At 43.2% G+C, this 15,009-nt stretch overlaps 1 protein-coding gene across 2 annotated transcripts in view; it reads right to left on the reverse strand.

Annotated features, from left to right (window-relative positions):
• Positions 1-610: 610 nt before the first annotated feature.
• snx9b (sorting nexin 9b) overlaps positions 611-15,009 on the reverse strand; it is a 98,649-nt gene continuing 84,250 nt past the window's right edge. For both annotated transcript variants that reach the window (XM_055639970.1, XM_055639971.1), the window contains 3 exons: positions 8,585-8,699; positions 6,204-6,295; positions 611-2,446 (listed from right to left, as the gene is read on the reverse strand). In XM_055639970.1, coding sequence (XP_055495945.1) covers positions 2,396-2,446; positions 6,204-6,295; positions 8,585-8,699 — 258 coding nt within the window. In that variant the 3' untranslated portion in view covers positions 611-2,395. The remainder of the gene's footprint in view (positions 2,447-6,203; positions 6,296-8,584; positions 8,700-15,009) is intronic.

Raw genomic sequence — 15,009 nt, forward strand, 5'->3', positions numbered from 1 at the left:
GCTCAATTATTTATCAAATTATCATTCATCATTTTAAAAGACATTTTAACAGGTGCATGGATAGAAAAGGTTTAGAAGGACATGGGCCAAATGCAGGCAGGTGGGACTAGTATAGATGATGTATAGTATAGGACATGTTCAAGAAGGAACTGCAGATGCTGTTAAATCGAAGGTAGGCAAAAGTGCTGGAGAAACTCAGTGGGTGCGGCAGCATCTATGGAGCGAAGAAAAGGCAACGTTTCAGGCCAAAACCCTTCTTCAGTCTGAAGATATTCGCTCCATAGATGCTGCCGCACCCGCTGAGTTTCTCCAGCACTTTTGCCTATTATGGATGGGACATCTTGGTTGGAGTGGGCAAGTTGGGTCGAAGGGCCTGTTTCCATGCCTTATGACTATGACTAAGTGAAACAGTGTGTTCCCATCTGCATTTAATTTGGCCTCTTGGAATTCCCTCAGTTGCTGTCCTCAGTCCCTTAAGCAAAGAATTTGAGTATTCAGAAGTAAAGCTTGATAAGATTTGCTGTTCTCTGAAATGGATGGACTCACGGATAAAGTATGAACTTAAGTATGAGTACAGCAGAGGACCTGTACTGAAATAGGAACGAGAGGATAAATCTGATATTTAATTTCAACAAGACTTTTTTTACATGGCATTTAACAGAAATAAATAATTTACTTTTCTAAATTTTGTGTACAGTAAACACCAGAAAAATGCATTATGTAACAAATCTCAACAAATATATTTAATACATCTCAATAATTTAGGATTTATATTTTAGTGCAATTTTTATCCACTAAACTGAGGACAGAATCGAAACAACCGAATGCAAACAGTTCCATTTCTAAAAAAAAAATCCTTGGTTAATTATCTTATGCATAAAATTGTCTTACTCTCTAACATTATAAAGATCTTTCATCCCACACTACATCACATTTAAAATTTACTTTCCTTCCACTTAAGCATCTGAACAAGACAAACGCGAGTATCAAAAAAGTATAAGCATAGAACATTTATTAGTTTTATCATCCAAAAATAATGTCAATACAAAATTAAATAGTTATCTTTGGTGCAAACATGCTCTTATAGTCCTCTTAGATTCATGAATGTATATGTCCATATAATTAGGTGTCTTTGTACAGTCATTTTAAATTTAAGCAGGGCTATTAGTAATGCAATAACTATTCAGAATAGCTTTCAAATTTTTCGCTACTGTACGGAGTTCATGTCAGCCCTTAACTTTGGAAGTGGATTCCAAGAATCGGTAACCAGTTGAGAACAGCAAACAATTTGCATACAAAGCTTTGTTAATGTGTACTTCTTGAAAAAGCAATTTCATTCGGTAGTTCGGTAGCTTATGTAATAATAATAATATTATAGTCAGAGAAGTTGATTGTGGCAAATCATAAATCTGACGTACAATTCATTACTAAAACCAAATTGCAAACCAGCCATATCTATTAAAACGTTTCAGAATGGCATCTCAGGCTGTAACCATTGACACTGCTCTACGAAAGCTATTACCAAAAAAAGGACGGTCAAATAGTCACGTACCAAGTAAAATTTGGTCAAGAATAAATGGCACAGTTCACAGCTGGGAATGTTTCATTTCTCAAGGTTCTCCCCGTTCTCGCCAACCACCCCCTCCACCCTACCTCTACCCCCCAAAATGTCTGCATTTCTGTGCTGGACTGCTCACACCATTGACTGCTATTTGGAATTGTTTCTGAAATGGCTTTTTTCTTTGTTGTCTGTTCAACTTAGTTTGAATCAAGGCGAATCTTGGTCTTGTGCACTTTATTCATAGAATGCATGACTGGCATGAAATGTTATTAATCGCCCAAAATACAAGCTAGAAAAGCAAATGTAATTACAACAATGGCTTCTGAAAAGTATTTGCTTGGAGCACAAAATTAATTCTTTAGCTCCATTGTTATTGCTGCCAATGTCATAAAAACCCCCCTAGTGTGTTGCATTTTCTTATTCCCATGGCCCATTTTGTAACCAAAGTAAGCTGCAAGGATGAGTGTTCACAGGCAGTATTAACCACCACGGCACCATGATATCAGCAATAATTACCAAGCTGATGAGATGCCACTGCGGGTCAAAAATGCAGCCGCGCAGATTATGCCATGAAAAGGAGCAAACAAGAAAATGAGAAAGAGAAAATAACAAAAAAAGTTCACAAAGTTTATGCTTGCACAAGAGTCATAAAACAATTTTGCACCAACAGAAGAATAACTGATATGGTCCAAATGAGCTGTTTTACATGCGTAATATTATCTCAAACAAACCCTGGATTTGAAGGGGTTTTTCTTGTGCATTTCCTTCATATACACACTGAAGTATAGGTTTCCTCCACCAAATAGTCAATTAAGGTTGAATGTGTTGCAGGGTTTACTGTTGTGCTGTAAAATGGCCCAATGCTTGCTTCAGCTTTGCTGCAATCTAGTATGAAGCAATAAAATAAATGTTAACACACTTTTCTTCATAGGCTTTTCCAACACAACATGAGAACAATTCATTTTTTCCAATGGCATTCCCTCCCATTCGTAAACAAAAAGCACTCCGTACGTTTGCTTTTTTTTCCCCATTGAATTTTTGATTTTCCCCTATAAAGAATGTTCCCCTCTTTATAGTCATGGGCAGAATTGTCTAATGTATGGCCTATTTATAATCTATCTATTCCACCTGTCGTAACTCTGACACCTCTCTCTCCTTCCTCGATTTCTCCATCACCCTTCGTCTTGCAAGAATGACATCCTCTGCACCCAATATCTCCGCCTCAGCGACTTTGCTCTCAAGATGAGGCTTTCCACACTAGGACATCTCATGTCCTCTTTCTTTAATAAATATGGATTCCCCTGCTGCTGTTGTGGATGGATTCCTCGTTGCTTCTCCCCCGTGTCCCGCAGTTCTCCACTCCCCCCCCCCCCCCCCCCCCCAGACCAAAAAAAGACAAGAGTTCCCCTGGTCCTCAACATGAACCCCACCAGCCTCCGCATCCAACACATCATTCTCCACCTTTCCCATTACCTTCAACATGATCCCACCAACAGACCCATCTTCCCACCCCACCCCTCCCACTTTCTTTAGTGACCACTTCCTCTGCAACTCCTTGATTCACTCATTCCTTCCCATCCAAACCACCCCCTCCCCAGGTACTTTCAGTTGCAACTGGATGAGAAGTAAGCCTGTCACTACACCTCCTCCCGCACATCCATTCAGGACCACAGCAGCCCTTCCAGTGAGACAGGGGTTCACATGCACCTTCTCTAACCTCACCTACTGCATTCAGTGCTTCCAATGTGGGCTCTATAACATGGGCAAAACCAAACATCAGCTAGGTAACTGTTTCACTGAGTACTTGTATTACATCTGGTCAGACCTGTTGCATATCCCCGTTGCTGACCATTTTAGGTCAGCTTCCCCCGCCACGGGTACCATGTAATCCGATGCTACCTGCTCCATGGTCGGATAGTCGGCGATTAACTGTCTCCCCCACCTGGTTTGCCAGGTGAGGAGGGGGCTGTGGTCCAAAAACAAGACCTGTCAAAGGGCAGATGAGCTCCTAGTGAGGCAATGGCCATCCACACTCTAGTAGATATTGCGATCACTGTCGTACACAGCATTGCAAGGAACGATGATAAAGCACACACACCAAAATCCTATACGTCCAGCGGCAGAAGTGCACAGGAACTGGAGGACAGAGATGTGTGGTGCGTCCATCACTGTTCCCGTCGGAAACCAGCACCACTGCGTCGCTAATGTTTTCAACGATGATGAATGAATTAACTCCCCTTCCCATATCGACCTTTTTTGTCATGGTCCTCCTCCACTGCCCGAGCGAGGTCACAAGTCAATTGGTGGAACAACACCTAATATTCTACTACCAACAGTATGCATGGAACAGTACAGCACAGGAACAGTCCCTTGGGCCCACTATGTCTTTGTTGAACCTGATGCCTCAACCAACTGTAGTTTAGTGTAGTTTACTTTAGAGATACAGCACAGGAACCACTGGGTGACCAGCGATCTCCGCACATTAACACTACCCTATACCCACTAGGGACAATTTGTGGTACATATACCAAGCCAATTAACCTACAAACCCGTACGTCTTTGGAGTTCCTGGGCGTGCATATCTCTGAAGATCTTTCCTGGTCCGAGAACACGGATGCAATTATGAAGCAAGCACATCAGCGCCTCTACTTCCTGAGAATATTACAAGAGTCGGGATGTCAAGGAGGACTCCCTCGAACCTCTACAAGTGCACAGTAGAGAGCATGCTGACCGGTTGCATCATGGCTTGGTTCGGCAACTTGAACGTCCAGGAGCGTAAAAGACTGCAAAAAGTTGTAAACACTGCTCTGTCCATCATCAGCTCTGACCTCACTACCATCGAGGGGATCTATCAGTCGCTGCCTCAAAAAGGCTGCCAGCATCATCAAGGACCCACAGCATCCTGGCCACTCACTCATCTCCCCGCTGCCTTCAGGTAGAAGGTACAGGAGCCTGAAATCTGCAACATCCAGGTTCAGGAATAGCTACTTCCCCACAGCCATCAGGCTATTAAACTCAACTCAAACAAAACTGATCGTTAAATAGCCCATTGCACTTTATCCGTTATCCTTGAAGTTACGTTTAAGTTTATACTTAAGTTTCTATCTATCACCCTCATAATCCAAATCCTAATTTCAAGTTGTGTAATATTCCTGTGTTTTTATATGCAAGTTATAAATTCCGCTTTGTTCACAAATACTGACGGCTCACTTCAGTGTTTGTGAGCCCACAAAAAAGAACATTTATCTTGCTGTCCACTCACTATCTTTAAAAATCATCTCCCAGTGTCACCTTGTTCTAACTTCTCAATCAATATATATTCTCATCGCTTAATAATTTAAAACACCTCCATCAAATACAGCCTTACTTTCCTCTGATCTAAATAAACCTCGTGAAAGTTGCTATGTTTTAAGAAGGGACAGAGAAGGTGAAGCAAGGTAGGTGAGATTTCATGCACAACAGCTATGAAGTGCTGGCTCTTGAAATGAAGGTAAAACAGGTCTTTATCATAGCCATGGGACTGGCTCTCATAATGAGAAGAAACCATATCGTCCATATCTGAGAAAGGATGTGCTGGCTCTGGGGAGGGTCCAGAGGTTTACAATGATCCCAGGAATGAGTGGGTTGACATATGATGAGCGTTTGACGGCAATGGGCATGTACTCACTGGAGTTTAGAAGAATGAGAGGGAACCTCGTTGAAAAGAGAATAGTAAAAGGCTTGGGTCGTGTGGATGTGGAGAGGATGTTTCCACTAGTGGGAGAGTCTAGGATTAGGGGTCATAGACTCAGAATGAAAGGACTTTCTTTTAGGAAGGAGATGAGGAGGAATTTCTTTAGTCAGAGGGTGGTGAATCTGTGGAATTCTTTGCCACAGGAGGCTGTGGAGGACAAGTCAATGGATATTTTTAAGGCAGAGATAGATTCTTGATTAGTACGGGTGTCAGGGGTTATGGGGAGAAGGCAGGAGAATGAGGTTAGGAGGGAGAGATAGATTAGCCATGATTGAATGGCAGACTTGGTGGAACGAATGGCCTAATTCTGCTCCTATCCCTTATGAATTAATGGCTTATGTCATGGTGGAACAAACAAATGCCAGTTTTGTTTATTTCTTGTAATGTTTCTTCTCCAGTTATAAACTATTTAATATTTCAAATTTAAACAGACAGTGATGGAAGCACTCGGTAATTCAGGTAGCATCAGTGGAAAGGGAAACAGTTCATGTTTTAGTTGCAAGATCCATCCTTAACTCAGCGTGTTAGGCAACATCTCTGGAGAGAAGGAATGGGTGACATTTCGGGTTGAGACCCTTCTTCAGACTGAGAGTTGCTGAGAGCTGGAGGAGATAGGGATTAGACAAAGAGGACCAAGACATAGGGACAAAACAAATCCCCAATAAGGTAAAGCGTGAGTTACAGTGGGGATAATTGTAGAGGTAATCTTGTCAATGGGTTAATGGAAGTTATCAGGAAAAAAATGGATCTTCAGTTTTTTAATTAAACCTCCATACTTTTAAACACTGAGAAAATGTAACAAAAGGATGCTGACATAAATAGACAATACCCCTATTAAATAAATAAAGTTACTTCAGTCATTTTACCCTGATGGGGTTCAAAGGAAAATAGATCTATTAAGCAACTTACCGTCTCATAAAACTGGACTTGTTGCTGTAGGTAGTGTTGCATTACAGAATTGTAATCATAAATTCGATTACTGTGGAAGTGATTCATCTCAGCTGTAATGGAAATTATGGAACCTAAATTTAGTCATCTTCATTACCAAAGCAAATGCACCTCAGAAAATACACTTATAATCAATTCCGTTTATGCTCACTCTTCCCTTCCCCACATTCCACTATTCCAGGAGGACCGGATTCACATGTGTTGTGAAAGGATTGTGGAATCGAGTGGGTAAAGGGATTTAAGACTCATCAGGCCGTGTGGCCTGCATTACTTTGTCAGTTGCCCATCGATGACCAGGAAAGAATGAAAGGGCTGGGCCAAGAGAGCAATGGTCAGGGCAATGGCTAAAGAAAGAGCCTCCTCGGTTCAATATTGAACAATGTATGTCGATAATAACTTGAGTTCAGAGTGCACTATTTTGATCTTCAATACAAGTTTAAATTAGGGTCAAAGGTAATATGTTAAGAGTTTAATCCCTATAAGAAGTGACCAAAATGGGAGTTCACATGTAGTGTATGCAGTTCAGAGGATTTGGGGTACACCAGGGTGCATGTGAGCAGCTTATAGAATTACTACGTGACGTAGGTAATTATTGTAAAAAAATCTATTGCCAGTGATTGAAAATATTGTATGTTATTCTCATTGTTGATGATGGGTGAAAGCTGAGTGCTTTCATTTAGCTAGACCGTGCATTTTCATCCAGTTACCAAAGCCCTTATCAGCCCTCTCCTTTTTTAGTTTCTCTTTCATCTTCACAGGTAACTCTAAGGTTTTTTACATGATAGCTGCGAAGGAACCGTAACTCCAATGGAGACACAAGGAAGATGCTGGTTTACAATCAAGACACAAAGTGCTGGAGTAACTCAGCAAGTCAGGCAGCATCTCTGGAGAACATCAGTAGGAGATGTTTCAGTTCAGGAGTCGTCTTCAGAATGAAGAGTCTGGACAAGGGTCCCTTGTCACCTTGTGTCAAAATTGCCCAAATACAGTTTAAATAAGATTAGGACATGGAATATTTGTTAAAATCTGTTCACTTGTCACATGGTCAGATTGTCATGGGGCCAGACACAAATAGCTGGAGTAACTCAGTGGGTCAGGGCAGCATCTCTGGAGAAAAGGAATAAGTGACGTTTCGGGTCGAGACCCTTCTTCAGACTGAGAGTCGGGAGAAAGGGAAACGGGAATTCTAGACAGCACATAGAACCAATACACATGGAAATATATGCAAAAAGCAACTATGTTCAAGGAAAGGTAGAACCCACAATGGTCTATTGTTGGCTGTGGGCTAGTTATAGACAGTGAAACTAGGGTGAGGGAGGGGCGGAGATAGAAGAGATGCAAGGGATACTGGAAGATGGAGAAGCAGCCAGCCTGCGGACTATAACATCGTGAAGCCGCGGACTGCAGAGCTTCTAGCCACGGACTTTCTATTGCTGAGCCGGGGATCCCCTTGCCGGGGATCGCCAGGAGTGTTCCGACCGCCGGCCTGCGGCCTATAACATCGTGAAGCCGCGGTCTCCAGTAGGAAAGTGGCCGATTCGGGAACTCCAAGTCGCGGAGTGTATGTTCCGATCCGTCCTGACGTCGGAGTTTCAATCATCCCGACGAAAGGGCCGTCCGTAGCGGTGGCTGCGGAGGGTTCATGGCCCCGACCACGGGTGAACAAAGGAGGAACGTTATTGCCTTCTATCACAGTGAAGAATGTTGATTCCACTGTGGTGGATGTTTGTGTTAAATTCTATTGTGTATTGTGCTCTTTTTGATTGTATGGCTGCATGGTAACTCAAATTTCACTGTACCTTAATTGGTGCATGTGACAATAAATGTGAACTTGAACTTGAACTTGTCGCATTGTCTCATTTGCAACGAGCTCACAGCTAACAATGGCCTGTTTCCTTTATCATCGTTATCTTTTTGCATATCTTTCATTCATTTGTTCTATATCCCTCTACATCACCATCTACATCTCTCGTTTTCCTTTCCCCTGACTCTCAATCAGGGGAAGGGTCTCGGCCTGAAACGTCACCTATTCCTTTTCTCCAGAAATGCTGTCTGATCCGCTGAGTTACTCCAGCTTTTTGTGTCTATCTTCAATATTCATACTGCTTGGTTGTAAGCTGCCCAAGCGAAATATGAGGTGTTGTCATGAGGCCATTTCTCCAGGTTGGAAAAAACTAACAATAGGCAAGGAGCAGATTTCTATCATCATTGTGAACTATGAAAGCATTGCTGGAATAATTACCCTTTTGAGCAATCTTCCTTTGCCTCAAGTAAAACATATAAATATACAAGTTAAAAGCATGTCATGTTATCCTCTTTTTCCATTTTGTTTCTGAACCTACCTTGTAACGTGTAAGACATAGTGCTAATACGATTCACCATGGTGTTCTTTTCCTGTCCTGTTATTTTATTTAAGGCAACCAACTTGTCACCTTCTTTGGCTTTTTCTATAGCACCCTATTTAAATAAAACATCATATAATATATATATAAAAATATATAATAAACCATTAAAACCTTAAAAGATATAATCCATCCATCAAAGAATCTTTTCAAAGAACATCACAGATAAAAATTCTAGAGCAACTCTTCCATCTATAACGGTTTTACTCCACAAATTCCATTAAAACAGAAACCTATATTTTAAACTGTCTATTTTCCAACAGGAAATAATTATGTGGAAACATGTTATAGAAGATTGGGTTTCATTCTGGATCTATCAACAGAGAGATGACACAAAACTGAATATTGAAGCATAGTCAAGGAAAAAAAGATGAATTATAATGGTCACATATTTACATGTCTTGCAATTTAGAGTGCAAGAAGAAAGTTACTCCACCAACATTTATTTACGGCGGAATCTTCATCACATTTTTGAATATGTTTAAAGAGTTTAGCAAGCAACTCAGCACAAGGGAAAGTAGGCATGAGGGTCACTCCAGCCTCACTTGTGGATTTCAGCTCTTAGATCCATTTTGACCGAAGTTGTATTAAAGTCTAGAGCAGTGTGCTCCTGGAACAAAAATAATCTTGGCATTGTGACCACCAGGGGCGCCGTACGATTGGCAGCCCCGCCAACAGTCTGTTTTTTTTGTCTTTTTTAAAACATTTTTTAGTGTGTGTTAAAAGTCTGTGTAAATGTTCTCCGGTTTGTTTTATATGGGGGGAGGAGGCGGGGTCGGGGGAAACTTTTTTTTTGGTTTCTTACCTTGCCGGAAATGCGATTAATTTTTGGATCGCATTCTCCGGTCGCTCTGCGGCCTACCATCGATGGAGATGGAGGCCTCCTCGGACGGGCCTTGGGCCCCACCGCGGGCGTGGACTTACGTCGGAGTCGATCCCTTGCCTGGGATCACTCCAACTGCGGCCTGCGGACTTTACATTGGCAGCTCGCAGTCTCGGGAGAGGACATGGATGTCGGGAGCTCCAACGTCGCAGAAGGTTTGACCAGCCTCGACGTGGGGTTCGATCGCCCGGCGCAGGGGAGCTGACATCCCCCCCGATGCAGGAGCGGATCGCCTCGAGGCGGAGGGCCCGATGGCTGGCTATGGGAGCCAAGATCATCCTGTCGAGGCCCCCAACAGCAAAGGGAAGAGATTGAACTTTTTTTTGCCTTCCATCAGAGGAATGTGGAGGAGTCACTGTGGTGGATGTTTATGTTAAAATGTGATTTGTGTGGTTCCGTTGTTTTTTATTTGTATGACTGACTTGGCAAATGAAATTCCTCGTACGTTGCAAAACATACTTGGCTAATAAAGTATTATTGTGATTGTGAGCAGATTGCTGACAAATGTCACATAATGGCTGAATGTTGTCTGCATGGACTTTTACAAGTTAAGGTTACTCATGATCAGAGATTAAGATGCACGGAATTCACAGAGACTTGCTGGTATAGATTCAGAATGTGCTAACAAATAGGAGACAGAGGGTTGTGGTGGAAAGCGTTATTCAGACTGGATGTCTGTGACCAGTGGAATTCAGCAGGGATCTGTGCTGCAACCTCTGCCATTTGTGATATATATATACATATAAATTATTTGAACTTAAATGTAGATGGATTGGTGAGTATGTTTGCTGACGATACCAAGATTGCTGGAGTTGTGGACTGTGAGAAAAGCTGTCAAAGTGTACAGCAGGATATAGATTAGCAACAGAAATAGGCGGAGAATTGGCAAATGGGATTTCATCCAAGCAAGTGCATTCCCTTGCACTTTGGGAGGTTGAATGCAAGGGTAAAGTATACAGTAAATGGCAAGACCCTTACCAACATGAATGTATAGAGGGATCTTGGGGTCGAAGTCCTTCGCTCCATGAAAGTGGTAACACAAGTAGAGAACGGTAATGTAGCATATGGTTGCTTGTCAGGGCGTGGAGCATTAGAGTTAGGCAGTCATTATGCAGCTTCATACAACTTCAATTGAGCCACATTTGGAGTATCGTGTGTGGTTCATGTCGCCCTGCCACAGAAAGTATGTGGAGCCTTTGCAGTGGGTGCAGAAGAGGCATACCAGAATGCTGCCTCGATTAAAGGGTCTTAGCTAGAAGGCGTAGAACAAAATGCTGGAGAAACTCAGAGGATGAGGCAGCATCTATGGAGCGAAGGAAATAGGCGATGTTTCGGGTCGAGACCCTTCTTCAGTCTGAAGAAGGGTCTCGGCCTGAAACGTCGCTCCATAGATGCTGCCGCACCCGCTGAGTTTCTCCAGAATTTTGGTCTACCTTCGATTTTCCAACATCTACAGTTCCTTCTTAAATATTTTTGCTATAAGGGGTGGTTGGACAAACTTGGATTGTTTTCTCTAGAACACCAGAGATTGACGGGAGACCTGATAGAGGTGTATAAAATTACGAGAGACATAGATAGGGTAGACATTTCCAAAGTGGAAATGTCAAAGAAATATCAAATATCAAAGAGGGCATAGCTTGTGAATTGATGAATGGCAAATTAGATTTGTCCTATTTCTGTGAATAGGACAATTTTCCTTGGCGATTACAATCTAGACTTAATTTCAACAAAAATACTTGATGGTCCTATAGCTAATTTCAAAGTATATCCTTGCACAGCAGCCTAGTCTATTCAGGCATATAGCCACTGCTATATACTCTTTATTCATACATTTTTTTTGATATAATGGAGTGAACTAAATTGAAGACTGGCTTCTATCTGAAGAAGGGTCTTGACTCAAAACGTCACCCATTCCTTCTCTCCAGAGTTGCTGCATGTCCAGCTGAGTTACTCCAGCATTTTGAGTCTACCTTTGGCTTCTATATTGGTCGGGACTTCAGGAAGAAGTCTTCATCTCCTCCACACTTCTGATTGAAGACTGCTTCAAAGAGATCAGAATGTTCTTTTGGTCTTGAGTTCTGGCTCCACCATTGTTGAGGTCTGGAATTATCAGAGCTGCTCCTCCCCTTACTGTTATTCCTACTGTTCATCGATATTTGCACATGATGGGGTTTGCAAAGAGTGCAGCAATATGATATTCAGTGAGAAGATCAGCCATATTGTAATGAATGGTGCAGATGGCTCTAAAAAACAAATAACTTATGCCTCCTTAGATTCTTCTATAGATGACTGGATGCAGCAAGATGTTGTCGAATTTTAATCTGATTCCTTGATTGTGAGCTCATCTAAAAAAAAAAAATACACAAACTACCTTTCAACACATAATTCTGTATAATAGCTTAGCTAGGCTAGGATCTCATAATTTGGGTATGCCCAATGCTGCCTCTGATCGACACTCCTCTTCAACCTGGATCCCTTCCCAACGTCTCATAACAGCTGGGAAGAAGGTGTACCTTGAAGATGAAAGAGACAACGTTGAAAGGAGATGTGCGGGTTGCCTACATCACGCTGCAGTGGGTGATGCTGGATCCCTTCCCAACTTGGTGGGATGAAGTAAGCACTTTCCCTGACACAAGGTTATAGGCTGTGGTGCAGCACAACATTCTGCCGCACCAGATCATTTGTTTATCAACTTATTGATCACAAAGCCCTCCATCCAAGATACTTTGTCCTTCACTCAACTTTTAACACTTTATTTTTTTTAAGTTCCTCAATTGTCTTGATTCTGGTCGATGGAATTAAAAAAACAAACAAACTTGTATTTCCTTTTACCATTACATAGCCATACAGTTGTATGCTTTATCAAGACAATTATCAAGATTAATTAATCTGAAAATATAAATGTCTAGGTTATTTCACTGGAATAAAGTTAATGTGGATAGGATGTTTCCACTAGTGGTTGTGTTTGGGATCAGAATAAAAGTATGCTAGGAAGCAAATTAGGAGGAATTTCATTAGTCAGAGGGTGGAATTCATTGCCACAGAAGGCTGTCAATGGATATTAGAAAGGCAGCGATCGATAGATTCTTGATTAGTACAGGTATCAGGGGTTATGGGGAGAAGGCAGGAGAATGGGGTTAAGAGGAAAATATAGATCAGCCATGATTGAACGGCGGAGTAGACTTGATGGGCCGAATAACCTAATTCTGCTCCTATCACTTATGAACATGGAGTATGCATATAGTCACGTGTCATCCATTTATAGTGTAGATGAATAAATCCATCAACTGTTCAGAAGCTAGCTTGCGGCAGAAAGATGAATAAATTATTGCATGGCAATCATTTTGTGGAGTAATTAAGGTAAAATATAGCACCACAGTTCAAATGCAGTAGACATTAATGTGGCTCTTGTATATTTGAAGTATATGGCTTAGTTGGCTGTTGGCAGTCAGACTGAGGATTTTGCATGTTGGTACCACAGAGTTGGTGGATAGCCCTTACGTTGAAGAGCCAGGAGAATCAATTCACCAGGGTTTGCTCAGGTAGGCAGACAATAGAATAGTGTAATCCTATTTAGAACACAAGATGCTGGAGTAACTCAGTGGGTCAGGCAACATCTGTGGAGTACTTCGACAAACGGCATTTCGGGTCTGAACACCTTGTGGCGTTGACATTGAAGCCGGGTTCAGCAGTGACTACACCAGGACTAGCAGTCGGGTGAATACACATGATATATTTTATTTACAGTGAAAAGAAAGTCCAGGACCACACGGGACCGCTGTCTCTCGTCATCAGGGCGAATGTGCAGTAGTGCTGGCCATCTACATAAGTCTCAGGCTTGCCCCGGCAACTCAGGAGGGAGTCTCAATTCTCCCTGCAATTCACTCTTGCCTCGAGAGGAGGTTCTGGTGGTCTCGGATTTATCCTGGCAGCTCAGTCTTTGCTCCGTGTGTGGCCGTAGGTCCTTGTTACCCGTGGGCAGGAAGAGGCATTGGTGTCTCAGGTTTGCTTCGACCACTCACTCAGCCTCAGTAGGGACACTGGTTGGCTGGGGCTTCTGCCCGGAAGCTTAGTCTTGACTACATAGTGATGTTGGTCGTCTGTTGTTGGTGGCCGACCTCGGAGCGTGGGGAGCCGTGGTGGCGCGCGGCTGCAGCCGGACTTCGGAGGCTCCAGCTGCGGGCCTGTGGACGGTGACATAGGGAGCTCGCGGGTCCCTGGTGAGAGATCGCTTTTCGGAGCTCCCGCGGCGGCAGCTTCTCCTGCCCGAGTTGAGGGGCTGAGGGCGACCCGAGCGGGGGCTGACATCCCCCGGCGCGGGTTTAACGGCCGCGGGGTTTAACGGCCGCTGGGGGCTCCAACGTTAAGACCCGGAGCAGGGCCTTACAACGCCCGGCACAGCCTTGATGGCCGCGGGACTTACCATCGCCCGCGGGGGCTTTAACATCGGGAGAGGATGGAGAGCAGGGGAGAGACAAGACTTTGCCTTCCTTCACAGTGAGGAGGAGATTCACTGTGATGGATGTCTGTGTGAATTGAGTTGGTTGTGTATCTTGTAAAATTGTTTCTGTTTGTTGTATGGCTGCAGAAACCAAAGTTCCTAACGGATAAATAAAGTTCATTGTATTGTATTGTATTGGTTTGTCCCAGTGGCTCAGTCTTCCTCGAATCTGCAACAGGGCAACACGCCTAGCAGGGAGGCACCCCATTTTCTCTCCATTCCTCTCTATCTTCTTTCTTTCTTCCTTCCTTCCTTCTTTCATCCTCCATTTCTTTCATCTCGCTCCCTCTCCCTCTCTCTCTGGCTGGAATCTCTCTTATAGGGAGGAGGCTGATGCCCTCTCTCCTTATCAGCTCTTGGACCCAATTGTCCCTGTCCTCTCTCCTTCTGGCCTCTCCTGGACTCTCCCCAGTGATAGGGATCTCTCTGGAAGTGGAATGCTTGGGATTTTATAGGGAGGCTGATGAGGTTTTCCAGTTTGGTGCAAACCAACATCAGCTTATTGGACCCAAAACACCAATGATGCTGAGGTTAAAGCGTGGCCTCTCCTGGACTGCCAGCCAGTGATAGGAATCAGAGTGGCATCTGATGAAGTGGCACCATCACATCTTCTTTAGACTGATTGTTACATGGTGGAGAAAGCTGCTCTTTTCCAGTTTGCTGCCCCCTTTCTACAATCAGCCTGAAGAAGGGTCCTGACCTGAAACATCACCAAACCATGTCATAGATTCTTAAAGCGTGGAAAAAGGCCCTTCAGCCCAACTCACCCACACTGGCCAAACATGTCCCATCTACACTACTCCCACCTGCCTGCATTTGGCCCACATACCTTTAAACATGTCCTATCCATGTACCTGTCTGAATGTTTCTCAAGCATTGTGAATGTACCTGCCTTAGGCATCTCGTCCCATACACCTACCACCCTTTGCATGAAAAAGTTACCCCTCAGGTTCCTATTAAATCTTTCTCCCCTCACCTTAA

This window comes from Leucoraja erinacea, chromosome 8, assembly GCF_028641065.1.
Source record: "Leucoraja erinacea ecotype New England chromosome 8, Leri_hhj_1, whole genome shotgun sequence".
Lineage (NCBI taxonomy): Eukaryota > Metazoa > Chordata > Chondrichthyes > Rajiformes > Rajidae > Leucoraja > Leucoraja erinaceus.